This window comes from Polistes dominula, unplaced genomic scaffold (assembly GCF_049000335.1).
Source record: "Polistes dominula isolate Pdom_NZ unplaced genomic scaffold, Pdom_raw_medaka contig_22, whole genome shotgun sequence".
In the NCBI taxonomy this organism is placed as follows: Eukaryota; Metazoa; Arthropoda; class Insecta; order Hymenoptera; family Vespidae; genus Polistes; species Polistes dominula.
Window position 1 is genome coordinate 4,787,333 of NW_028300966.1, and position 26,064 is coordinate 4,813,396.

Consider the following 26,064-nt stretch of genomic DNA (forward strand, 5'->3'; position numbering starts at 1 on the left):
TCAAGTTTGTTTTTAAGGTATTAAATCATTAATTATAATATTTGTTTTCTATACAATTTCAATTTCAATTTCTATCAATAAGCGCTGCATGCTGTATAATACCGACAATTATGTACTGTATAGTAGTGGGGATTGAGTGCAGTACTATCATAAGAGTAAGTTCCTCCTGTTATTTGAGGTAGTTACAATCCTTTTGTCAAATGGTTCGGATAAAAGATAGATTGAACAAAAATTTATCTTTTTAAAAAGTTTCAAATCATCTTGCAATCGGATAAACGCATATTCGTTTATAAATAAATTTGTCGTATAGAAAATAATTGTGTAATCGAGAAATCAAAACCAGATTTCATTTGTTTGAATAAAATTTGTTTAGTATGGCACCGATAATGGACTTACTTTGGTACGTGTGTATACGTATATATATTTTATTTTTTTCATCTTTAAAAATAAATAAAAATATAATAATTTTAAATCTTTATATGTAAAACTAGATATGTAAAAGTAGATATGTAAAACTATAGATTACTGTGATCAAAGTCAGGTGTTTCGATGAAATCTAATTCGTTTCAGTTTATTTCAAAAAATTTGATATGTGTATGTGTTTCATGCAAAAATATGTAATACAGAAATATAAATTTAATAAATAGCATAATTTTATATTGCAGAATAAAAAAAAGAAATAATTTATAAAGTATAAATGTAATTTCGAAAAAGTCAAGTCCTCTAATATAATAATATATAATATATAATATATAATATAATATATAATAAATTATATATATAATATATTCGATTCACATGATATTGTGAATTTTTAGAAAACAAATTTGTGCAACAAATGGAACTGGTTATTCATTACTCAACTTATTCAAACGTGAAAGTAACGTTATTAAAGTAATAAGAAAAATATCTAGTTACAAAAAATCTTAAAATTCTTTCTCAGTTTTACTTCTTTCCTGTCGTTCTTATAGTTCTGAGTAAAAGTTGTTTATGAAACTCATAGAAAATTCCATGATCAGGTTGCGCGCACATGAACATTCTCTAAGGTTAATTTTTTTATATATTTTATTTGTACTAAGTTTTATCACTTTATAGATACATTTTTACTTGATAAATTTTCAGATAGCAATAGATAATATATTTTTGTATATATTACAAGAGTATTTCATGATTTTTATTGCAAGCACTTCAATTTAAAAATTATCGATAAGTATGAAAATTTTTAAATAAAATTATCTTGAAAAGAAAATACTTTCTATCATTAAATTTGTCTTTTGAAATAATGTAACATTTCTCCCAAACATTTTGCTATAAAACCAAGAATAACGAAAACATTTTAAATGGCAAAAATTATTGGGTCATTCAAAATTTCTTCATATACCAAAAATTATCATATCATATGATATAACAGTTTTATTTGTGTCAAATTTTTATATCTTATTACAATTTTATTCCATGGCAATTTCTACATAGCATTACGAATAGATGAAAAAAATATGTCGCATATGTAATTAGAAACACTATAAATATATACGAGAAGCGATAACACTGATAAAGAAGTTTTAAATATGGATGTAATAAGATAAGATTAGAAAATTTGACATGTCTTTAATAAAATATATCATAATATCAATTGTTAATAAATAATAAAAATATTGATCAATGTAATTTAATAAATTAATCAATTAATCTAGTCAATTAATCAATGTAACAAAAAAAATTATAATAATAACCAAATCATTCTTTTTAAATATAAAACAGTATTTCTTGAATCATTTAAATACAACGAGAAGATAATTTAAATTCATCGGGTATATTACTTCCTACTTAGTAATTTAAGCATTATATGTTCATATGTATGTGCATATACGAGTATTCGCAATCGTAATCCTATAAAAGTACACTCAGTTAACAAGTATAGAGAACCAAGAAATAAGTTTCTCTTTAGTGGCAAGCAGTTGGTTTGAAAAATTTCTATATACAATTGGTAAATGTATAAATATAATACAAAAAAAGATAGGTGCATATACATATAAGTACATGAATTGAATAACCACTGTTCTCTATGTAAAGAAAGACAAGATTCAATCAAGTCATACCCATGACGACACTTTCTCATGCTTACTGTTATATATATTGAACATATATGTGTATATACAAGGTGTCCTGAAAGTTCTCTTAGATCTTTATTAACTCAATAAACAAAACAAAAATTATTATGTAGCATTAAACCTACATATTTTTTTTTTTACATTAATCTTTGGTTATGAATAAAAAATTAATTTTATCATGGAATTATTGATACAAATATGACGATATAGGACGATATTTATTAATATAATGAAAAAAAATTATTTAATTAAAATTAAAAAATTCTCTTCTCTTCAGTTTTTTTCTCTTAAACTTCATATTTCTTGAATAATTTGTTACGTAATCTATTGAAGAAAACAGCAAATAAGTTTTGAGTAATGGTCTTCTAAATCATTAGTTAATGATGTAGTATCTGAATGACGTGGTAAAAATTTTATATTACAACCTACGTAAACTTATATCTTCCTTAAGACAAATCATATATTATCAAATGGATTAGCGAGTTCGATTTAGTCTCGTTAAATCTAATTTTCGTAATAAAAGGAAATATCTCGTTAAAATTTTTATTAATGTTCTGATGTATGCTTGTTACGTATTCGTTCATTTTAGTTGACAACAAAAATCAAATTAATTTTAATATCTGTTATTCGTTCTAAAGAAAACAAAAAATTCTATCATAGAAGACAACAATATGTGAATAATAATTATTAAAAAATTAAATGAAATAAAACGTAAAGAAATAAAAGTAATTGGATACATTCTAATTTGTATATTCAAAGCAGTCAAAGAAATTGTTTATATTATTTCGTTTAATAGATGAACAATATAAGAGTATAAATAATTCAATATAACAATGTCATTGTATAGACTATCATTTAAGATAATCACTTCTCCCTCTCTCACTCTCTCTCTCTTTTTTTTTAATATATATATACAATGTATAATTATTTTCTAACAAAATACACAATATATATAACATGTTCAGAAAATATTAATGCAATAAATATAAATTACGAAGAACAATAAAGTTCATACGTAACATAACTATTGCGCATTTTACAATTTAAGTAGAAGTTGTGCAATCATGTGCAATAAATATACTATAGATACATAGTGTAAAAAAATATATCTCAACAAATAAAAATTGTTATCTTATCTATTCTTTGTTTAAAAAATATATATATATATATTTATATATATATATATATATATACATTTTTTTCTTTATTGAAACATTGAATACTATTTTTATCCAAAGTAAATAAATATATTTTTTTGAAAACAAAATAATACGTTGTTATTATAATTAACTTTGTATATCAATGTAATTGTAAAGCAGAAAAGTATTGTTAGAAGAAAAAAATTATTCAAAATGAACTATACGTATAAATGTATAATAATGAATCAAAATTAACCAGAAACCAAATTTTTATTTATATTTTCATGGTTATTAATCTATTCAAGACAACGATTTTTTTTAACACGGTCCCCAGGAGCGAAATTTTTTGTTTTCTTTAAATTGTTCGTTTTTAATAAAAAAAACATGTTTACTATGGAAATCACCCAATTTGTAAGTGAGTTCATATAAATAAGATCATTGCACACCGGGTATGCAGCTCGCTCCTCAGAAAATTTTTATTGCGAGGAGCGGATTGATGCAATGTGCAATGTAAGGTAAAATGAAAATACATAATCAAAAAATTTATTTATTTATAACATTTATTATTATTTATTTATTTATTACATTTTATTTTTTTTATTTATTTATTTTTATTTATTCAAAGATAAAAATGGCGCAAAAAAAGAAAATAAAAAAACTTATTATCTTAAGCCTGCGCAGCCTGCGTATTCATAATTTTTCTTATATGTAAGAAATTATAAATACGTAGACTGCGCAGTCTTAAGATAATAAGTTTCATTTAGGCGGTATGAATAAAAGGCTACACTATTGCTGTTGGTGATAGATTTGAAAAAAATGGAATTAGATATATGGGTTCCTGCATTGATATTTTCTAAAAATGTAAATTTCGAAGATCCAAACAAAATATTTTGTTTTTTTTTATCTGCATGAAACCAATGCCAAATTTTGTTTCTCTATATTTTACAGATACTATTAATAAAAGAAATTCTTCTTTTGACTACTACTTTATTCAGAATAACTGATAATTGCACTCATTATTATTATTGCACACACGTTGTGCAATCCGTCTCGAATGGGTTAACGTATCTTCCACTTACTTAATTTCCATAGTTTACATAAATATCGGTAATTTGATAAAAAGGAAATAACATTTAACTTGCAACATACTTTATATATACAAAGAAAATACTCATACTGTTGGGAAAAAAAATTGTTATTTCACTCTCGATAGGTTGTTATATTGAAAAGAAAAACATCTCGTCAATAACATTTACAAGTAGATTACATACAAAAGTTCTCACGAATGAATTTCTCTATTATGTGTTTAATTGCTTTACACAAAATACGACATATGTGAGACTTTTAATCATACTAATTGTTCTTCTAATTTTTATTAAATGTAAGAAAAACGTTTGAAATTATTTTAAGTTTAGTTTCACTAATTGATGTCCATATCTTTTTTATTAACAAAGTGCGTATGAATTTTATAAATAAATAATATACATTTGTTTTATATTTTAGGGATTCTAAATCTACCGTCGACTTGAAGATTAACGGTAACCCATACACAGGTACGACCATCAACAAATTTATTATCAACGTGAAATAAAAAAAATAATAATTCGAATTACCTAAATAAATATAGTATAAAATGTTTTTACCAAAAGTAAATAATTTTAATTTTAAATAAAAATAATAGCTATTAAAAAGAAATACTATTAAATAAATAAACAGCACTTTTAATATTACTTAATCAAATAATAACGAAACATAAATATAAAAAGTAATAATAAAAATTCTAATGAAATATTATTATTTTTTTAGTATCCGAGGATGTCCCACCTAATACGACCCTAAACGTTTTCATTCGAGAGTATGCGAAATTACGTGGTACAAAAGCCATGTGTCACGAAGGTGGTTGTGGTGCTTGTATTGTTGCTGCCACAATAAAAGGAGAAACAATGGCAGTGAATTCTTGCCTTGTACCTATTTTTATATGTAACGAGTACGTTTAAAAGTTGTTATTAGTACTAATGTTATTAATAATGACGCTTTTATATATGTTTCTTATTATGCTTCTCTAATAACTTGTAAACTAGAAGTATCCAATAAAAATTATTAATAATAATTCTAATTTTTAATATAAGATTTTATTAATTTTGTTTATGTGTAGATGGTCCATTGAAACTATCGAAGGTATAGGTAATAGAATGAAAGGATATCATCCTATGCAAACAACCTTAGCAGCAATGAATGGATCTCAATGTGGATATTGTTCAGCTGGCATGGTGATGAATCTTTACAGGTTGGTACAACAATTTTATAAATAAAAATAAAAATAGAAATAATATTTATTGGATATAGAGTGATTCATTACGTATACTTACTTATATTACTATTACTATTACTTACTTATTCATTACTATTTATTTTACACTCTGTTATGTCGACCTTCCTGATATTACGCATGTCTCCTAAAGCACACACACACACAACACTTACATACTCTCTTTCTTCTTCAGATACATAATTATACATTTTTCATAGCAACAGAGGATAATATTTCTTATACTTTTACCTAAACAAAAAAACATCTTCGCTTATCGTAGAATATCTATTTACACATATAAAAAGGTCGTTTTACCTTTTCTAAAACCGTGTATTTTTCTTTTAATATGATTAGAAACGTATTTATTCTATTCTCAAAATAACTACTTAAAAACTAAATAAAAGAAAACCATTGGCCTACATATCTAACGTACGCATGACGCAATAGATTTACTTAATATTTTAATAATTACCTTAAAGTCATGCAAATTAATAATAAAAAAATGTATTAAAAAAATTTGCTTAAAATTATTACAAATTATTAATTTCTAGTTTATCATAATTTAAACAATATGAATAACAAAAGTATACACGTTTTTCTATTAAATTAAATAAATTAAAAATTTTCAGTCTCTTGAAGGAAAAGACACGTACAATGAAAGAAATCGAGAATTCATTTGGCAGTAATATTTGCCGATGCACGGGTTACAGACCAATATTGGATGCATTCAAATCATTTGCTTCCGATGCACCACCCAAATTAGTGGAGACTGTTCAAGATATCGAAGTAAGAACAATTGTTTTTTTATAAAAAAAATATCATATAATATGACTCTTTTTGTATATGTTTTGTATTGTGTTCGTAGGAATCCTATAAAATAAAAATGTGTCCAAAAAATGGTATGCCTTGTAAAAATGGGCAAATTTGTAGTCCGCAAAATTCAAGACCTATTTCGATAAAATTGGAAGACTCTAACTTTCACAAAGTACTTTCTATCGATAATCTTTTTCGACCTTTCAGAAATATTCGAATTCAACTTATATATTAAATGGTGGAAATACGGCTCATGGTTCGTAATAAAAATCATTTTCAAATTAACGAAGATTAGAAAATGAATGAATGTTTTTTTAATGTGTACCAGCTGATCTATTCAATTTAATAATTATATTATAGGTGTATACCGAATTGAAAAAAAAGATCTTTATATCGATATAAACGATATACCCGATTTACGTCGAATAGAAAAAACTTCAAATTCTTTGATACTTGGTAGTAATATATCCCTCACGGTAGCAATGGATACTTTCGAAAAATATTCAAAAGATGATGGCTTCGAATATTTACGTCATTTGGCTCGTCATATTGATTTAATTGCAAGTGTGCCAGTCCGTAATGTAAGTAATCGTAAAAAAATAATAATTTTTTTTAACAAAGTAAATGTTAAATAAATTGAATGATCGATCAATCGATTGAGTAAAAATATTTTTAGATTGGTACCATAGCTGGTAATCTCATGATTAAACACGAACACCATGAATTTCCATCGGACTTATTCCTCATACTACAAACTGCTGGTGCACGTATACATATTCGTGAGTAAATAAATATATACAATAAATAAAATATTTCCCAATCAGAATTCTTAATTTTATTTTTCGACAATTATATAAGTCTAATCTCATTATAATGAAATTATAATTTATAATTATATTTATATATACTATATTTATATATTATATATATATATATATGAAAATTAATTTAATATTAATTATATATAAAATTTAATCAATCCTTGTATTATAATAAATGACAATTTTTTTGTAAATCACAGTTGAAAGTCCTGAGAATAAGACAGACATGAATTTGTTAGAATTTCTTGAAAGTGATATGAGACACAAGATTATATACAGTATTGTTCTTCCAACTCTCGATAGCTCTTACGAATTTAGATCCTACAAGGTAATTACAGTAAAATTAAATGAACAATAATTATAAAAAAATATAATCATACATATTATGCAGATTATGCCAAGAGCTCAAAATGCCCATGCCCATATTAACGCTGGCTTCTTATTTAAATTGGATGGAAATGGAAAAGTTTTAGAAAAACCCAACATACTAATCGGTGGAATTCGACCAGAGTTTGTAAGTAATTTTGGACAAAATTAAATGGTGATATTTTTGAGAAATCTTAAATATGATATTGTTTTTTTCAGATGCATGCAACAAATACTCAAGAATTTCTGCTTAATAAATCTATATTCGATAAGAACGTTATCAAATCCGCTATCGATGTATTGGACAAAGAATTAAATCCTGATCACGTTCTGCCTGATTATTCTCCTGAATTTAGAAAAACATTGGCTGAAGGATTATTTTACAAGGTATTATTAATAATATTACCGTGAAAAGAGAATTTTTAATCTAAAAAATTTAAAATTTGTTATACTAAATAGTTTTATTTTAAACAATAAATATAAATAAAATCTAATTTCAGTTTATATTAAGTATAAGACCAGAAAACATTGATTCTAAACTTCGAAGCGGTGGAACAATTTTAGAACGTGAATTATCATCTGCTAAACAAGATTTTGATACGGATAAAAATATATGGCCATTGAACAAGCCTATTGTTAAAAGGGAATCTATTTATCAGACCTCAGGAGAGGGACAATACGTCAATGATATAATGCCTTTAAAAGACGAGGTTTTCTGTGCTTTCGTTTTAACTGAAGTGGCTAATGGTAAAATTGAAAATATTGATGCTTCAAAAGCTTTGGTATGTTACGATTAAGAGATAATCATTGAAGATAGTTCAATTACTTAATCGGTGGTATTTATAGGAAATGAAAGGGGTTGTGGCTTTTTATTCAGCAAAAGATATTCCTGGGAAAAATGCATTCATCTTAGCTTCTAGTAATTTGCAGATGCTCAATGAAGATGAACTGGTAGAGTAGATTATTTTACTATCTTTTGATTTAATTGAATCGTTATTTTTTTAAAGAATGGCTTAATATAGATATTTCTCTCTCTCTCTCTCTCTCTCTCTCTCTCTCTCTCTCTCTTCCTCTTTTTCTTTACGTTCTCTATAGTATGTATCATATTAAATAACAAACAAATAACCTATATACATCAAATTATTGTCCTTAGCTATTCGCAGAAGATAAAATTTCGTTCGCTGGACAACCAGTTGGAATAATAGTTGCAACTACTCATGCTCTTGCAAACGAAGCTGTAAAAAAAGTAAAAATAACGTACACTGATGCATTGAAAACGAAACCAATAATAACTATTGACGATGCTTTAGCTTCTAATGATAAAACCAGGATTTTCCAAACTGTAAATGTTACTGCCAAAGATAAAGGTAAATGAATCAATTCATTTATTTTAATTTACAATAAATATCATAGATACTTTAACTTAAACAATTTATAGGTAAAAATACGAAACGCGTTATCAAAGGATCCTTTTCTCTTGGTCCTCAATATCATTACACTATGGAAACTCAATCTTGCGTTTGCATTCCGACTGAAGATGGTATGGATGTTTTCGCAGCAACTCAATGGATGGATCTTACTCAAGTTTCAATTGCTGTTTGTCTAGGAGTTCAAAATAATAGGTATGGGACTTAAATAACATAAATATATCTTCTGGTTGCAAGATTTTTACTTAATAATTCTAATCTTTGTTGCTATCAATTAGTTGATATCAGTCAATGAAATACTGTCATTTATTGATTACCATCGATTAATATCACCCTTATAAAATAAATATTATTAAGTTTTATTTCTTAGCATCAACATTAGTGTAAGACGTTTGGGTGGTGCGTACGGAGCAAAAATTTCACGAGCTACTCAAATAGCTTGTGCATGTGCTCTTGCATCTCACAAACTTAATCGACCAGCAAGATTCATTATGTCGATCGAAAGTAATATGATGAGCATAGGCAAGAGAGTTCCAACCAAACAGGATTACGAAGTCGGCGTGAACAATAAAGGACGTATTCAATATTTAAATTCTAATCAATGGAGCAATCTAGGCTGTTCTTTTAATGAAGTGCATGCACCAATTGTAATGCATCATATGGAAAGGTATATTATAGTATTCATACGATATGATATATAATATAAGTATTTGAAAAAATTATTTTATTAAATGAATACAAAATTATTTATACTATATATGTTTAATTAAAAAACAATTATCTAATAAATTTCTAATAATTCTAATAATAAATATGCATATATAATAATTCTCCAATAATTTATCAAGATCTATCTTTTAATTTACAGCTGTTATGATGCTACTAGATGGACTTGCAATGGTTACGAAGTTAAAACGGATGTTCCATCCAACACTTACGCTAGAGCACCAGGTATGGTAAATTAAAATGATTTTTTATAATTATATGATATGTAATAAGTATTATATTTGCGCCAGGATCTACGGAAGCAATAGCTTTAATAGAAAACATAATGGAACATATAGCTGCAGAATTAGACAAAGATCCTATAGAAGTCAAATTGATTAACATGAATGCAGAGGATAAAGCTGTGTTAGAACCAATGATAGCAGATTTGAAAAATTCTGCTGATTACGATTCGAGGAAGAGAGCAGTCGAAATATTTAATAATGTAAAAAATAAAGATTTTTATTTAAGGATATATGTATAGATTATTATATATGTGTTATTTTATTTTATGGTATACGTTTTGAAGGAAAATCGTTGGAAAAAGAAAGGAATGGCATTGGTACCAATGAAGTATCCTCTCATGTATTGGGGACAGTTTAATGCTATGGTTAGCATTTATGCACGTGATGGAACTGTCTCTGTATCCCATGGTGGAACTGAATGCGGACAGGGTATACACACGAAAGTAACTAAATATTTTTTAAATTAAAGCAAAAATAATAATTTTACCATTTAGCTAATTAAACTGATTTGAATTTTTGCTACTTTTTTGTAACTATTAGATCTCTCAAGTAGCAGCATATATTCTCGGTATTGATTTAGATCTTGTAAAAGTGAGACCCAGTGATAATTTCACTGCTCCTAATAATTCTGTCACAGGTGGAAGTATTACAAGTGAATCTTGTGCATACGTGAGTATTTTTTTTTCTTGTTGTATTTTCTTGAAATTTATAAGATAATTTGAACTAGGAGTATATTAAATATCTTTAATTTTAGGCAACTATGATGGCCTGCAAAGAACTTCTAGCAAGATTAGAGCCTATTAAGCAAGAATTAAAAAATCCTACTTGGCAGGAATTAGTTATGGCAGCACATATGAAGGACGTTGATCTATGTGCTCGTTACATGTACTTAAATATAAGATAAAATTTTTTGTTTTATTTCTTTGGGAAACTTATTTGTTTATCTGACAAAAAAAAACAATAATTCAATATATTCATATTATTCTTAGGTTTACAGCTAAAGATGCAACACCTTACAGAATTTATGGAGTAACTATTGCAGAGGTTGAAATTGACGTACTTACAGGACAACATCTTATACAAAGAGTTGATCTGTTAGAAGATACTGGTGTCAGTCTTAATCCTGAGATTGATTTAGGTCAAATAGAAGGTGCTTTCATCATGGGAATTGGATATTGGACTTCTGAAGATTTGATTTATGATCCTAAAACTGGCGCATTAACGAATTATAGAACTTGGGTATATGTCTACAAAATTTTAACTGTACCTGAGAAAATATCTAATTTTGTATACTAATGACGCTTGTGTTTCTGTTTCTGTCTCGATTTAGAATTACAAACCTCCTGGAGCTAAAGATATTCCGGTTGATTTTAGAGTTACATTTAGAAGGAATACACCGAATCGATTAGGTGTATTACGATCTAAAGGTAAATAAAATTGATAACTATAATAATAATGTATATGTATGTCTGACTGATTTTAAATAAATTATGTTACAGCAACTGGCGAGCCTCCATTGTGTATGAGTTGCGTAATTCCTTTTGCTATTCGGCAAGCTTTAAATTCAGCAAGATCAGAAACTGGAAAATCTGGCTGGTATCCGCTAGGTAAAAATTATTTATATATATTTATAATTAGTTTTAATTAATTACTTTAATTTTAATATATAGTAATCCTACTTATATTTTTTTAGATGGTCCTGTGACAACAGAAAAGATTCTTCTAACAAGTTTAACTAATAAAGAACAAATGGTCCTGTAAGTTTAATTATAGTAATGATACATAAAAGTAAAGTAGTATCTTTAAACATAGAGATTAGATGTGCAATAAAATAATATTTTCATTTGTATACATGTGTTTATAACAAGCTAAAGTACTAAAGTGAAACAATAAAGTTTAGAACAAAGTATATGTATTCAATAATATTTTGTACAAAACAAAAAAGAATAAATATATAACTTTGGTTTTTTGTTGGACTTAATTTGATCAAGATTTTATATTAACGTATATTAACTATTAATTAAATGAAATCTTTTTACGGGTGTAAGATAATAAATATTTTATTTCTGTACAATTTAGAAAGAAGGTAACTACGTCATATGTAACTTATAGCAATAAATTATTTCACTTATTAACCTTTTTATTCTAAGTACCTAAGTAGTTTTTTGTTGACCAATCCTCCATGCATCTTTGATAGATTTTCCGATACCAGGTCCATTGTAAATTAGTACAAGAAGCCCAGCAAGTGTTACAATCGACAAAAGATTTAACAAAAGATGGAATACCTTAGGAAGAAGCGGTCCAACAATAATAGGCCTTGCATAATCAACAACCAAAGCTTCCAAACCCCTATTTATATGAATATAATGATTAATCATTTTTTAAATAGACATGCATTTGACCAATACAAAGTACGTACCAATGCATATGCATTACAACTAAAACAGCAGTTATAACATCGATAGCTGGATTTTCCAATAATAAAGAAGCTGGTAGTAAAACTGGCATCGCAGCAGAAACTAATTTCTCTGCGACCCATAAACGTACATGACTGCCTGATGTACTAGCAAAGCGAGATTGATTTCCACTTAAGGTTAATGACATAGGTAACTGTTAACAAAATGAAAAACGATTTCTAAAATATAGTTTGTCAAGTTATTTTCAAAGAATGCGTCTCAAAAATACATATCATAAATATATAGACCTTTGTCAATAATTGATGATTTTCATTATTAGCTATTTTAGTATTGGTAAGATTCAAATTTGTAAATGATGAAGAAAGTTTGGTTGTTTGTGAAAATTTCCCATAGTGCGATAACATACAACTAGGTTTTGTAATAGATTCTGAAATAAAAAAAACATGTTTATTCAACATTTTTCTCAAAAGTATTACCAATATTATATATTATTACAGTATGGCAATACATTAGAGAAGAACTATAGTGAGGTTAAACAGATGATAACGATTACATAAATGTTTTTTGTTCAAGTAATATTTTAATATGCAAAGAGAATATGAAAATAAAAAACAAAAAACTTACCAAATTGTTTGATGTTACGCAAAACATATTGATTTGCTATTCTTTGTAAAATCATCTTATTAGAATTCCAAAGTAACGTTGATCTTGAAAATATTTAATTACGATTATTAATATGTATATGCCACACAAATTCTTAATTAATTTTTTCTCACTATTTTATTGGTTAAGTTTAGAAACGTCTAATCCGAAGTGATCCTAATTTACAAATGTAGATTCTAAATAGAAAAGTGACTAGAGAAACAAGGATAGTAACGATATATATGTACTTCTTATTCTGATGTGTTATGTGAATGATGAAACGCACACCACTAAATATAATCGTATTTACAGAGTTGATTTATATAATCGAAAAGATCTAATCTCGATTATGAAGATCGATCTAAATAAATTAAATAATCATCATAAATTTATTTATAAATGTCATCAAATTCTATTTAATTTATGTAAAATAAATATATATTAAAATTTTATTTAAAAAAAAATATATTATCTGATATTTTAAAAGGTATTTTTTGATTGGTACATTTTAAGGAATCAAAATATGAATGCAATTTGAAAATGTTATATAGAATTTAAAATAATTATTTCATAATAAAATTGTATAAATTAGATGTAACTATTTCATAACTGCATAAACAAACTTTATTATTTATTTATATAATCAAAAATATAACAAAATATTAACGTTTTATAATATAAAATAATCTTTAAAAAATATTATTACACAATTGAGATATATATTCATCATATATTATTTCATCATATATTCATATATATTATATCAGATATATTCATCATATATTCTTGGTGTATTGATTTTTAAATAATTTAATTAATGTAAGTTTTAACAACATTTTCAACAAATGTTGCCAGATCGACATCCTTCTGCGATAATCCATTAACATCATGCGTAGACAAAGTCATGTTTACTTTATTATAAACATTAAACCATTCAGGATGATGATTCATCTTTTCTGATTGTAAGGCTACTCGTGACATAAATCCAAAAGCCTGTAAAAAACATAAATATAGCAATCAGAACAATGGCAATACAATTGTTTATAATTAACAAGGAGATGATTTACTTCGTTGAAATTTTTTAAATACAAATTCTTTATAAATAGCATCTCGCTCTGCTTGGACAGTCCATCCACTTTTTAACAATGGACTCAGGAGTGAATCCCTCTCTTCTTGGGTAAGTTTCTTCTAGAATCATAATATATTAACACCGTTATACATTTGTTGTTAACAAAAGTGAATAAATACAATTTATTGAATATGCATATATAATTTATAAGGTAAAGATATTAAAACTAAGTAGACATTTATATTATCGATGAGATACCATTTCATTTTATCATAATATATATTATCAATTTTAATATATTATTATTTACATATTGATTAGATCTATTTATTAAATCAATATTTTATTTATATTTTTCTTATTGTTATAGAAAAGAAATATGATGATACAAAATTCATTTTCTTAAAATGTTCTTTTACATAGACATTGTAGATTTTTTACAATTCACAAATAAACAGATAATCGGAGTAACAATAAGTGGTTGAATATATTGATTTCTTTAAGTAAAACAGTATCTTGATTTTTATAATATTTATTACTTTATTTATATTCAAATTTGTTTGATACATAATAAATACTGCTTGTGCTAAATAAACTCACCATTTTTCGTCTCTTGGAACTAACAGCTGTGGATAATTGTTTTTGACCAAGGTTGTGACATATACCGTTATATTGGTCAAATCCCCTTCTACTGATAAATCTTCTAGTCAATATTGTTAGCAGCATCTCAGTTATGGACCATACGTATTCCTTACCAGCTTTGTTTTCAGGAGAGAGAAAGAGAGAAAGAAAATGTCTAGTAATATTGAAAGCGGGAAAACAATATGATTTAAATTCTTTATTTACAATATTATATAAATATCTAATGAAGAGATTATTTTACTAGGGAAATTATTGAATTTCAATACATTATGGTGTATTTTTTGTTTATATACTACATGCATTATGTAGTATTTATATTATATTCTATTTTATATTATATTATTATTCTATTTTACTATCGTGTTATTTACTTTTTTTTATAAAATAAATGAAAAAAATTAAATATTATTATGTGGTAGAGAATATATAATTGATCAATCATTGTTATTATTTATAATAATTTAATCATAATAATGTACCCACGGAGCCTAGATTAGGGATCCTGTAGGAGGGATGCGCCATACATATCCAACTCATGTGCCATTGGCTGAAAATTTTTGGGGACCGCTTCCGATCCAACGCGCAGCCATGTTTATCTGTAGTATGTATTAACGGCTGTGGTTAGTTTAATTTACTCATTTAATAGTTACAAGTATAAATGTACAAACCTAACCTATAACTTATCGTTTGTTTACAGACTTATTGTTTGTCATTCAATTCGAGTAAAACTATGACCATGTACCACATTGAGAAATAAAAATATGTTAAAATAAATCTATTATTTAATTGTTTTATATATTTGTCTTATTATTATTATTATTGTTATTATTAACACATTGCGTACGGGTCACGAGATATCTCGTTTTCATGATTTAATTAATGATGGAATCAAAATTTGATTTTCTTATTACTAACGTAATAAGAAAACACCAGGTTAACGGAGTCTCGTGTATTATCCTAATCTCTAATTAACGAAAAAAATTAATGTTAATATTAATCAATGGATCATTACAGCTATTGCAACAGTAGCTCTGTATCCTACCTACGCAAACAGTGTGCCGTACGCAATGTGTTAATATAATATATATAGTAGATAATTATATTTATCAAAATTGTATAAATTCCTACAAATTGTTTTGAAATTTCAAAATACTGTAATGCCTTTTATCAAATCAAACTTAATTAAGTCTTTTTTATTGAATTTATAATAATTTGTGTGTGTAACCTATTCTATTTTAATATAAATTTTTAATTATCATTAAATATAGTTCATTTTTTCTGTATTTGATGCAATTCATTATTTCATAATTATTTTAATGTTTGAATCATTCGCGCGCAAAATCGAATTCCGGTTTCCTAGCAATGTACATGGCGCACCCCTCCTATAGGATCTCTAGCCTAGATAACAGGAGGGCGATCGTAATGTATTACAAATGTTCGAAAATGAGAGGACAGATATTTTGCCACTAGAGCGTGTTAGTGTGGCTAATATCAGGTTTTTAAAACCTTGTTTATTGTCGCGGGAGTGTAACAATTGTACTCATGCGTTAGTCGAAATAAATTAACCAAGTCTTATAATTAACGTTAAAAATAGCACTAAGAAAACATTTTTTATTATTTTACAATTATTCCCAAGATATTATCGTCAACTTGTTGTGTAAATCTATTCAATTTCATCTTACCTAGTCGCAGTTGAGTAAAGGATGGAAAACTAAATTTAAAAAGTCCAATTAAAAGTACATTGTAATTTATTATCGTAAATTGCACTTTTTACAAAACTAGAAATTTCTATAGCCTAAGTGGAGTTAAAAAACATTTGCATCGTTGCATTTTTTTATATTAGTAATTAATAACTATCAATTAAGGTTATATTACCTGTGATACAGTGAATAAAGACGTATTTTTCTGATTTAATTTAGCATTCTTATTACGATCCTTGACTCGTTCACTTGTACACCCATAAACAATACATGTATTTACCATTTTTAAATAAATATTACTTTTTATAAATTAAAAAAACATTAATACAATTGTTAATGATGCAGTGTTGTCAACAATTGTCAATGAAAAATATGACGTTATAAACTTGACATTAGCGAATATAACGAAACCTAGCGGCGTATTTCCGAAAATGATCTTTCCTTTTTTTCCAGTCGCGTTTATTAGTTATTTTCCTATGTTCTAGGCTCTGTGAATGTACCATTGCATTATTTATAATAGTTCAATGGGTTGTCGTATCGGCGCTAATATCGCTGCAGCTATCGTCCATCTATGTAAAACTTTCTACAGAAGCTAAGTTGTTATTTTATATTAGTTCATAAATTGTTACAAGTATTAGATACGTTTGTGGTTAGCTATTATAATTTTATAATAATTCATTTTATATAAATATATTATGGATAAATCTATAAGTCAGAAGGAATATTTGAAGAAATATTTATCTTCTGGACCTGGAGAAGAAAAAAAGAAGAAGAAGAAGAAGCTAAAAATTGGTCCAAAAACGTAAGTACATTTTTCCTAACCTTCGCAATGCTTATAACAATAATAGCAACTTCTTTTTTTTTCATTTTAAGTATAAGATACATTATTTTATTACTCGTTGAAAAGTCTTCATCAATTTATAAACGTATACCGAATTATTTATTAGTTTTTAACCCTTTCGCACTGACCACTGCATATATGCAGCATCAACGCCACGACGTCTGGCGAATCTCCATTCAGGGTCGGTACCTCGGCGGACGGGACTGCTGTAGCGAAAGGGTTAAATAAAGTTCACTGATTTTACAGAAGTAATATATTGGATAATCATACATAAGATCCAAACGAATTAGATGCACCAAAACTTATTTATTGAAACAACGAATTTTCTGATCTGTAATATCATTCAAAGGTTTTATACTTTATATTTAATTCTATAATTAAATAATTTATATTTTACAGAGTTAAGATCATTGATGATGATATTGACCTAAATAAACTTAGGCCAATTGAAGATGGTGAATTTGATATATTTATCAATGGAGAAGATGCGCCTCAAATAGCTGGAATAATTGATGAACGTGGACCAATTGATTTTTCTGATAAAAGAAAGTGGAAAATTATAGCCGATGATGAAGATGGAGAATTACGATTTAAACAAAATGATTCTGTTATATTGCGTGAAAAGGAAAAAGAATCTAAAATCTCTGATTCGGATTTAAGTCCTCCTAGAAAAAGTAGGAAGACTTCTGATTCGGATTTAAGTCCACCTAGAAAAAGTAGGAAGACTTCTGATTCGGATTTAAGTCCTCCTAGAAAAAGTAGGAAGACTTCTGATTCGGATTTAAGTCCTCCTAGAAAAAGTAGGAAGACTTCTGATTCGGATTTAAGTCCACCTAGAAGAAATAAGAAAAACAATGATTCGGATCTGAGTCCATCTAGAAGAAATAGGAGGAACAATGATTCAGATCTGAGTCCACCTAGAAGAAATAGGAGGAACAATAATTTGAATTTAAGTCCATGTAGAAAAAGTAGAAAAGGACGATGATTCAGATTTGAGTCCACCTAGAAAAAGTAAAAAGAGTGATCGATCTACATCGAGACATTCTAAAAAAAGTAAAAAAGACTATGACAGTCATAAACGTCGCAGAAACTCTTCAAGATGGGATGATCAACCTGATGGAAGTGAATCATTAAGTCGTGACAATACAATGCATGATACAAAAATGAAGAAAACATTAAGTGGCATGAGCGCTGGTTTGCAGGATGCAAAGTCTTTGCGTGAAGAAACAGAGGCTTATAAAAAGCGTGAAATTGAAATGTTTAATAAGGTACTTATTTTTTTCAATTTGTTTATTTATTTTGTTACAATACAAAAACTTTATTTATTTATTATATGACAATAAGCAAATTTTATTTATCTGACAAATGTAATTTTTATAGTTAAGCAACGAAGTTACTGGTGCTGGCCAGAAGACAATCTTACGTGATTCAAAAACTGGTAGGAGACGAGATTTAGAAGCTGAAGCTGCTGTAGAGCGAGAAAAACATAAGCGGCAAGAAGAATTGAATGAAAAATATGACAAATGGGGTAGAGGGTAAGAATCTTTTTTTTTTTAAATATTATATATATATATATATATAATATTTCTGACTAATTTCTATCTCTCTTCAGATTGAAACAAATAGAAGATAGAGAAGAAAAATTAAAAAACTATCTTCATGAAGTAAGCAAACCATTGGCAAGATATGTCGATGATGCTGATTTGGACAAAGCGCTTAGGGAACAAGAAAAAGAAGGTGATCCAATGTTAGAATATATTAGGAACAAAAAAATAAAGGAAGGAAAAATCAAACCAGATGAACTACGATATCAGGGATCTTATATGCCTAATCGTTTTGGAATAAGACCTGGTCGTCGTTGGGATGGAGTTGATAGAAGTAATGGATACGAAAAGAAGTGGTTTGATGCACAGAATGCAAAAACAGCATTACAAGAGGAAGCATATAGGTGGAGTACAGCTGACATGTAATATATATTTTACATTCATTTTATGAATATCTGAATACCTTTCGCTTTAACTTAAAATTATCTGAGATGATAATTTTAAAATGTGGGTAAATATTGTACATAATAGTATATTACTCACCTAGGGAGGTAAAGTAAGGAGATGATAATTTTAAAATGTGGATAAATATTGTACATAATAGTATACATTTTTTCTGCTCGACGTAGGCGGAAAGCGGCAACTTCGTTTTGAACAGCGGGAGAAAAGTTTACGCTTTTCGCCCGGAGGGAAGAAAAATATATTTTTTAATATAAGGATTGTATATAAAGGGAAGTGGGTTGAAACGTTTGAGTCTTAATAAAAAAGACATTATTTTGTTTTTATTATTATAACAATTTGATAAAAAAAAAAGTCATATCTACGTGAGCATCAGAACTTTTCAATACACCCATATACATTCAGAAAATATAAAGTATATGTTAAAAGAAAAATTGAGCCAACGAATAATGAAAAATGTACGAAGGTCGGTTGAAAAGTTTTGAGTCTAACATTAAAATAGTTTTTTCTATTGAACTTATTTTTATTTTTTGACATAATTTCAAAATTTAGAAAAGAATGGGCTCAAAACTTTGTTCTACCTATATATATATAATATATAATTATATATATATTATAATATAAATATATATATATATATATATATATATATATATATAAATAAGCTCTATGGGAGATAGACTCCATCTTCGTTTAACCATTGTTCGAATTGCCATAAGTTTGCATTTAACCATTTGATGTTACTTTTAATATCTTCGATTACATTTTTTTTTGTATGCGTACTTGGCCCAGTATTTGGATATTTATTGAAAAAATCTTCAACCTGAAATTAATGTATTGAGTAAAAAATATCCAATTTTTTTCGAATCGTAAGAGATAATACTTCTTTCAATTTCTTTTCATCTTTAAATAAAGAGATAGTTGCTCCAATAACTGCATCCACAACATGATCGTTTAATGCGAATTTTTCAATTAAATTTTCCCAATGGTTTCTGTAAAAAAATTGTATATTTCATATTTTGTTTTTACTCATATTTAACCCTTTGCACTCGAAGTTATATTTTCCATTTCACATATAACCAATTACATACAAAGCAATTTCAATAGAAACAAAAATAATATTCACGTATTATAAATAAATGACATATGTGTAATTAAAAGAAAAATGATAGTTGATATGTTGTAGACTGAATTGAATTTTTTTCAGTTTTTATTTCTTTTTTATTGTCTCCGTAACGGAGCCCTCGAGTGCAAAGGGTTAATTTATATTAAAATCATGTGGCCAATTATATTTGTTTTTTCTTTATATGTACAATTTGTATATAATCTTGATGATAATTGTATTGTTTTTTAAATTTATATATAATCTTGATGTTAAATATTTCTTTTTATAATAAATGTTATATTTTACCTAAAAAAATCCCATACTATATCAAGACCCATTGGATTTAGAGCGATATTACTGATAATTTCAAAAAAATCTTGTCTACGAACTACTTTTTCATCTTGTATCTTTTGTAAATATCTACAAAACATATTAAGGTAATTTTAGATATAATTATTGTTTAATTTTATTTAAAAATACATAGCACATACTTAGCGAGAATATCTTTGTTTTTAACAGCTGCTAATCTTATTAGGAGTCTTTTTTTCTCTTGTACGTCTGTTTCTCTTAAAAAGAATTCCCACATTTTTTCAAATATTGATTCAGCTGCATCACTTGGCACAAGGAGACCTTGATAAATAAATAAATATATGAAATATTTTAATTAAAAAAATATTTAGCCAATAAGTTCGTGGGTTATTTTTTTAAATAAATAACAGGCAACAAGTGTAAGAATTATGGACTAATCTAATATATGTATAAAGTAAAATTGTTGTGTATATTACTTAAGATAACTAACCAAAAGAATAAACGATAGAACGAATATCAGGATGCAATTTTTGTGTGCCATTACTCTCAACAAATTTTTTAAGTTTCATAGTAGCTGTGTCCAAGCAATGATCGAATTTTACACTGCATGCTATCTTCAGTATAACTACCCGTAATTCTCTCAAAAAGTCGATTGTGAGATTAGGAAGATTTCTCGTACGATCAAATATAAGAGAAATAATAATATTATTAAATTTTGTATCGATTTTCTACCTGTGTGGTAATTCCTCTTTCTCGCTCACGTTCCATCCCACTTGTTGATACATTTTTTCAATCAAACGTTGTATGTAATACTATAATAAATGCCTTATTTTATTAATTAGATTTTAATAATAATAGTATTAAAAAAGAAATTATATTTTTTATATGAAATACCAAAGAAAAATCAAATCACATAATTTTACATAAATATTTGTTATAACGCTGAGAATAAAAATAAAAAAATTTAATAAAAAGATCAATATCCTTTAATTTTTATTATACGTTTAACAGAATGGGTTGAAAAGTCTTTTCTAAAAGTTTTGAGATTATGTTGAAAAATAAAAAAGTGAGTTTAATAAAAAAAGAAAAATTGTTTATACGTCAGGCTTAAAACTTTTCGACCCATATACAATATGTATGTAATATACGAGTATTAGGTTATCCCGAAAATTTCTTCCTTTTTTTGGTAATATTGCATGCGTAATATACATTTTTTTTATATTTTACGTTATTTTACTAAATAATATCGATTCTACTCTATTTTCCCTTTGTCTATACTTTAAATTATTCTCAACCTAACAAATATTATGCCCGTAGTATTACTAAAAAAAAAAGTAACTTTTTTGAGACCATTTAATATAATAAAATTTAATAAATAGAATTTTACTTGAAATGGACGATGTAAATTAGTTGAACGAAGTAATTTGTTAATTCGATTGATCCATTGACCAGCAACTATCCAAGGTTGAACAGTATTTTCGTTTTTTAGATAAGTGGTCATGTTTAAAACAATATGGTAAGACAGATCTATATTATCACCTAAAATAAATGCATCGTGCAACAAATCGGCACGATTTATTGGATCCAGAACCTATTTATCAAATTATGAAAACTATCAAAGCATATTCTTGTTATTAATTATTGTATATATTTAAGTCAATAGAATTAGAGTGTGTGAACTTTACTTGAATATCAGTCAATAACAAATTAGTAAATATTCTCCAATTATCCTGTGTGTAATTAACAATGTAATAACCAACCGAATTATGATTCAATTTAATCCAATTTACTGGTTTTTCTAGGACCAATTCAACTGCACATATATTAAAGGATTTTTAGTTTTTATCAATACATTTTTAGGATGAATCATTTTAATCGATCCAAATGTTATGTGATTTATTATTTTTTTTATTTAGTGATAAATCTTAAGGTCAACTTTGTTGAAGACGATAAAATTTTATGTTTTCATCTATTCAATAATTTATCATTAAAATCGAATAAATATTTATTGATTTGTGAAATTGTTTGGATCAATTAAAATGGGATCGAGAAATTGCATATTGTTAAATCAAGAAGAAAAAGAAAAAAAGGGCTTGCCGCAAGTATAATTTGCTGGAAACCAAGCGAACTTGATACCATCTTCTTGTCGACTCGTTATATATTTTAAAGGAATATCCCAGCTTTCCCTGTTATTACAAATAAACTATTAAATAGAAAATTATATAAAATTATATAAAAAAATAATTTATATATATATATATATATATATATATATATATATATATATATATATATGAAAATTATTAATATAATGAAAATATATATTTCTATAAAAATGAAAATTACTTTTTTTTTTACTTACTTAAATGAATCATTTTGTGTTTTATCAAGGACGAATCGTTGTTGAGATAATTTAATTAGTTTATCTTTCTGTTGTACATTAACCACAGGAAATCCAGTTAATCTTGTCCATCGGTTTAAAACATCGATTAGATTAACGAAATTGTGATTTTCTTCGTTAAAAAGTTCAAAAAGTTCTTTTGATTCAGCATTAGAAAATTGATACTTTTTTAAATAATTCCTAATTCCAGAAATGAATTTAACGTTTCCTATTGCATTTTCTAACATGTTGATTACTGCAGCACTCTGATTGAAAAAACAAAAACACAAATATTATAATAGTATATTACATACCTAGGGCGGTAAAGTAAGAAATGTCTCAGAGCTCGGCTTCGCCTCGGCCAACAATTACATGTGCTCTGAGACATTTCTTACTTTACCGCCCTAGGCATGTAATATACTATTTTTGCTTAGAAATAGATATTTGGCAAATATTATGACATTGGAAAATAAATAATGTTATTGATTATATAATAGGATAATAAAATGTTAACGTACTTTTTGATAAGAAATACGATCAAACATTTGGCCTATCTCGTCGGAAGCTTCCAAATGACTTATTATTGGATGTGCGTTTTTTTTAATGTCGTAGATCATTGACGTATATTTGGTATTAATTGGAAATGTTTGCATCTAAAAAATTCATCATAATTACACTATAATTAATAATTAATATTTCAATTATTTATAATTTTTTTCATCTAGTTATGTTTTTAATTCATAATACAAGACCTGATACCACTCAGGAAAAATAAAATCGACTGCAACATGTTCCATGTATGTTGCGAAGCCTTCGTTGAGCCAAAGATCGTTCCACCATTTCATAGTAACTAGATTTCCAAACCACATATGTGCTAATTCATGGGAAACTGTGAGAGCAACACTTTTTATATTTTCACAAGAACTATGTTCCTCGCTGTATAATAACTCGGTTTCACGAAACGTTACCAAACCCCAATTTTCCATTGCACCAGCTGCAAAATCCGGTATTCCAACGAGATCTGCAAAATTTGAATCAATTACCTTTTAATACGTATGCATTTTATTATGTAATACATATGTATAATACGTGAGTTGATTATTATTAAAGTAATTTAAGTTATATGTATATAGAATACATTTTTTATGATTCTTTATTATTACTATTATAATGTAATAAAAAAGATACTGTTTGTGTTATAAAATCAAACAGTAATAATATTGAATTACGATATAATATTATGTATTAATAATATTATAGGAGAATAATAATAGAGAAAATGAATATTCTAAATATTAAGCTTCCAAACACATAATCAATAGAAATTATTTCCACAACTACAGTGTCGAGAATAATTCAACAAACGAATATTTTTAAAACTATTCACGATATCGAAAAATTCTTTTTTATCAGTATTATGTATTCTTAAATTTTCATATTTAATTAATGCCTGAAAATATGTAACACTTTATACTTAGCCGATAATGGGTTCGCTAACACTTCTTATCCATGGAAACATTTTTTCATAAAAAATTAGTTCTCTATTATAAAATATTAAAAGAAAATGTATATTAATAGGAATTACATTATTTAATTAAATAATGCTATACCTAATTTTGGTAGAGCATAATCGATGTTCAAAATATTCGAATAATATTCAATAGCTTGTGCAGCAATATTCAAAGCAAATTGAACTTTATTTTTGTAATCCGATCTAACGCAAACACTAAGCGGTATTCTAGTTCCATTTAAAGAATCTGCGCTTGAAGTTAAACATTCGAAATCACTTATCAAAAAAGCTACCAAGTATGTCGACATTGGTAAAGTAGGGGCAAAAATTGTTATCATCAAATCATTTTTATCATCTGCTTTATCGACTTTCTACAATTAAATTTCGAAAAAAGAATTATTTCTTTTATATCTAATACATAATTATATTGTATATAGAGATTTTTAATATATTATAAACTTTATAAAATAAGAAAAGAACGTCCAACTAACATCATTTTTTACTTACTATACTTGGCATGTTAGATAAAGCATGATAATTCGATTTTCCATCGTGAACAATACGTATATGAAAAATAGATTTAAAAGATGGCTCATCGAAACAAGGAAAAGCTCTTCTTGCATAATTTGGCTCGAATTGTGTGACTGCTAATTTTCTGTGAGATAAATAAACCGGTAACAAAAAACAAAGAAACAAGAATATTATAAAATATTAACTATACAAAAAAAAAAATAAAAATCATTGAAATCACCTGATACGATCATTTTCAGAATTCACCATGTAACTGCTTAAATAAAATCCATTAATTTTATTGTTCAATGTACCGCTGTAATTCATTCTCAAAAGATAATTATCAGGTGATAATGGATTTGTAGTTTCGATCACTATCATTTCATACTCTTCGATAGGATAAATAGCATCGATTGGAATTTCGTTATAAGGCTGATCAATTTTATACAATTTAGTTGATGTAATAGTTAAATTCTTTGAATGTAATGCTATATAATTTTTAATCTAAAATACAAGAATGGAAGGAGGTCAAATGTATTGAAAGTAATAATTCTCGACCACTTTTATATAATTTAGTCGATACAATAGTTAAATTTTTAAAATATAAAATTATAAAATGTTAATTTAAGAAAGGCGGGAAAGAAAAGTTGAGTCAGACATATTGAAAGTGACAATTCGATTCAATTAATCGAAATGTAAAAGATGGTAAAGTTACCCTCATTATTCTTAAATCAATTTGTATAGCACCGTAAAATCTGTCTTCAATGAAATCTGGTGATGCAGCTATGATATATTTTTTTGGTGAAATGTCCTTGGACAAGCGACCATTGTCCATGCTTTTAAATTCATGCCGATTTTTATTAAATATTTTTTCTCGACTTAATATGATCTTGAAGGTTATTAAAAATAAAAAAAGGTATCGTTTATTTATCATTACG

At 26.5% G+C, this 26,064-nt stretch overlaps 5 protein-coding genes across 6 annotated transcripts; 2 read left to right on the forward strand and 3 right to left on the reverse strand.

The window, feature by feature from the left end:
• The first annotated feature begins 168 nt into the window (after window positions 1-168).
• Window positions 169-11,907, forward strand: LOC107063704 (uncharacterized). Its single transcript, XM_089172958.1, is given in 26 exon segments — window positions 169-400; window positions 4,754-4,803; window positions 5,057-5,237; window positions 5,406-5,537; window positions 6,191-6,347; window positions 6,427-6,568; window positions 6,571-6,630; window positions 6,735-6,955; window positions 7,051-7,153; window positions 7,396-7,523; window positions 7,587-7,709; window positions 7,781-7,948; window positions 8,062-8,343; window positions 8,408-8,512; window positions 8,715-8,928; window positions 9,000-9,183; window positions 9,359-9,655; window positions 9,857-9,939; window positions 10,005-10,198; window positions 10,283-10,441; window positions 10,539-10,667; window positions 10,753-10,883; window positions 10,988-11,237; window positions 11,329-11,425; window positions 11,498-11,605; window positions 11,692-11,907. Coding segments are annotated over 26 exon segments (3,792 nt in total). The 5' UTR covers window positions 169-374; the 3' UTR covers window positions 11,760-11,907.
• A 135-nt stretch (window positions 11,908-12,042) lies between these two features.
• SdhD (succinate dehydrogenase, subunit D) lies at window positions 12,043-13,349 on the reverse strand. 2 transcript variants are annotated; one of them, XM_015315701.2, is made up of 5 exons: window positions 13,192-13,349; window positions 13,040-13,122; window positions 12,703-12,842; window positions 12,418-12,608; window positions 12,043-12,347 (listed from the first exon to the last, which is right to left on the reverse strand). In XM_015315701.2, the coding sequence occupies exons 2-5, from the start codon at window positions 13,092-13,094 to the stop codon at window positions 12,152-12,154; spliced, it is 582 nt and encodes a 193-aa protein (XP_015171187.1). In that variant the 5' UTR covers window positions 13,095-13,122; window positions 13,192-13,349; the 3' UTR covers window positions 12,043-12,151. The 2 variants fall into 2 exon arrangements, with proteins under 2 accessions (XP_015171187.1, XP_015171186.1); XM_015315700.2 differs by having other exon boundaries at window positions 13,040-13,339.
• Window positions 13,350-13,658: 309 nt separating this feature from the next.
• Window positions 13,659-23,518, reverse strand: LOC107063710 (pterin-4a-carbinolamine dehydratase). Its single transcript, XM_089173125.1, is given in 13 exon segments — window positions 13,659-14,050; window positions 14,125-14,139; window positions 14,141-14,245; window positions 14,727-14,870; window positions 20,181-20,304; window positions 20,724-20,837; window positions 20,909-21,047; window positions 21,217-21,365; window positions 21,459-21,538; window positions 22,114-22,317; window positions 22,412-22,556; window positions 23,089-23,372; window positions 23,507-23,518. Coding segments are annotated over 13 exon segments (1,698 nt in total). The 3' UTR covers window positions 13,659-13,867.
• LOC107063706 (uncharacterized) lies at window positions 17,045-19,892 on the forward strand. The gene is given in 5 exon segments (XM_015315697.2): window positions 17,045-17,270; window positions 17,709-18,282; window positions 18,284-18,577; window positions 18,690-18,844; window positions 18,922-19,892. Coding segments are annotated over 5 exon segments (1,488 nt in total). The 5' UTR covers window positions 17,045-17,163; the 3' UTR covers window positions 19,280-19,892.
• LOC107063631 (glutamyl aminopeptidase) lies at window positions 23,243-25,961 on the reverse strand. The gene is made up of 6 exons (XM_089173126.1): window positions 25,842-25,961; window positions 25,368-25,600; window positions 25,124-25,271; window positions 24,717-24,987; window positions 23,859-24,127; window positions 23,243-23,759 (listed from the first exon to the last, which is right to left on the reverse strand). Exons 1-6 carry the CDS (start codon window positions 25,959-25,961, stop codon window positions 23,616-23,618), a joined length of 1,185 nt encoding a protein of 394 aa, XP_089029252.1. The 3' UTR covers window positions 23,243-23,615.
• Window positions 25,962-26,064: the final 103 nt, after the last annotated feature.

Bases quoted from the DNA above. Each gene is read 5' to 3' on its own strand.
- LOC107063631 (XM_089173126.1), bottom strand. From the start codon at position 25,961: ATGGACAATGGTCGCTTGTCCAAGGACATTTCACCAAAAAAATATATC. The intron at 24,988-25,123 runs GTAAGTAAAAAA...ATTTAATTGTAG, and splicing joins TATCTAACATGCCAAGTATA to AAAGTCGATAAAGCAGATGA. The intron at 23,760-23,858 runs GTCTTGTATTAT...TGAATTTTTTAG, and splicing joins TTTTTCCTGAGTGGTATCAG to ATGCAAACATTTCCAATTAA.
- SdhD (XM_015315701.2), bottom strand. From the start codon at position 13,094: ATGATTTTACAAAGAATAGCAAATCAATATGTTTTGCGTAACATCAAA. The intron at 12,843-13,039 runs GTAAGTTTTTTG...TTTTTATTTCAG, and splicing joins GCGTAACATCAAACAATTTG to AATCTATTACAAAACCTAGT. The intron at 12,348-12,417 runs GTACGTACTTTG...TCATATAAATAG, and splicing joins GTTGTAATGCATATGCATTG to GGGTTTGGAAGCTTTGGTTG.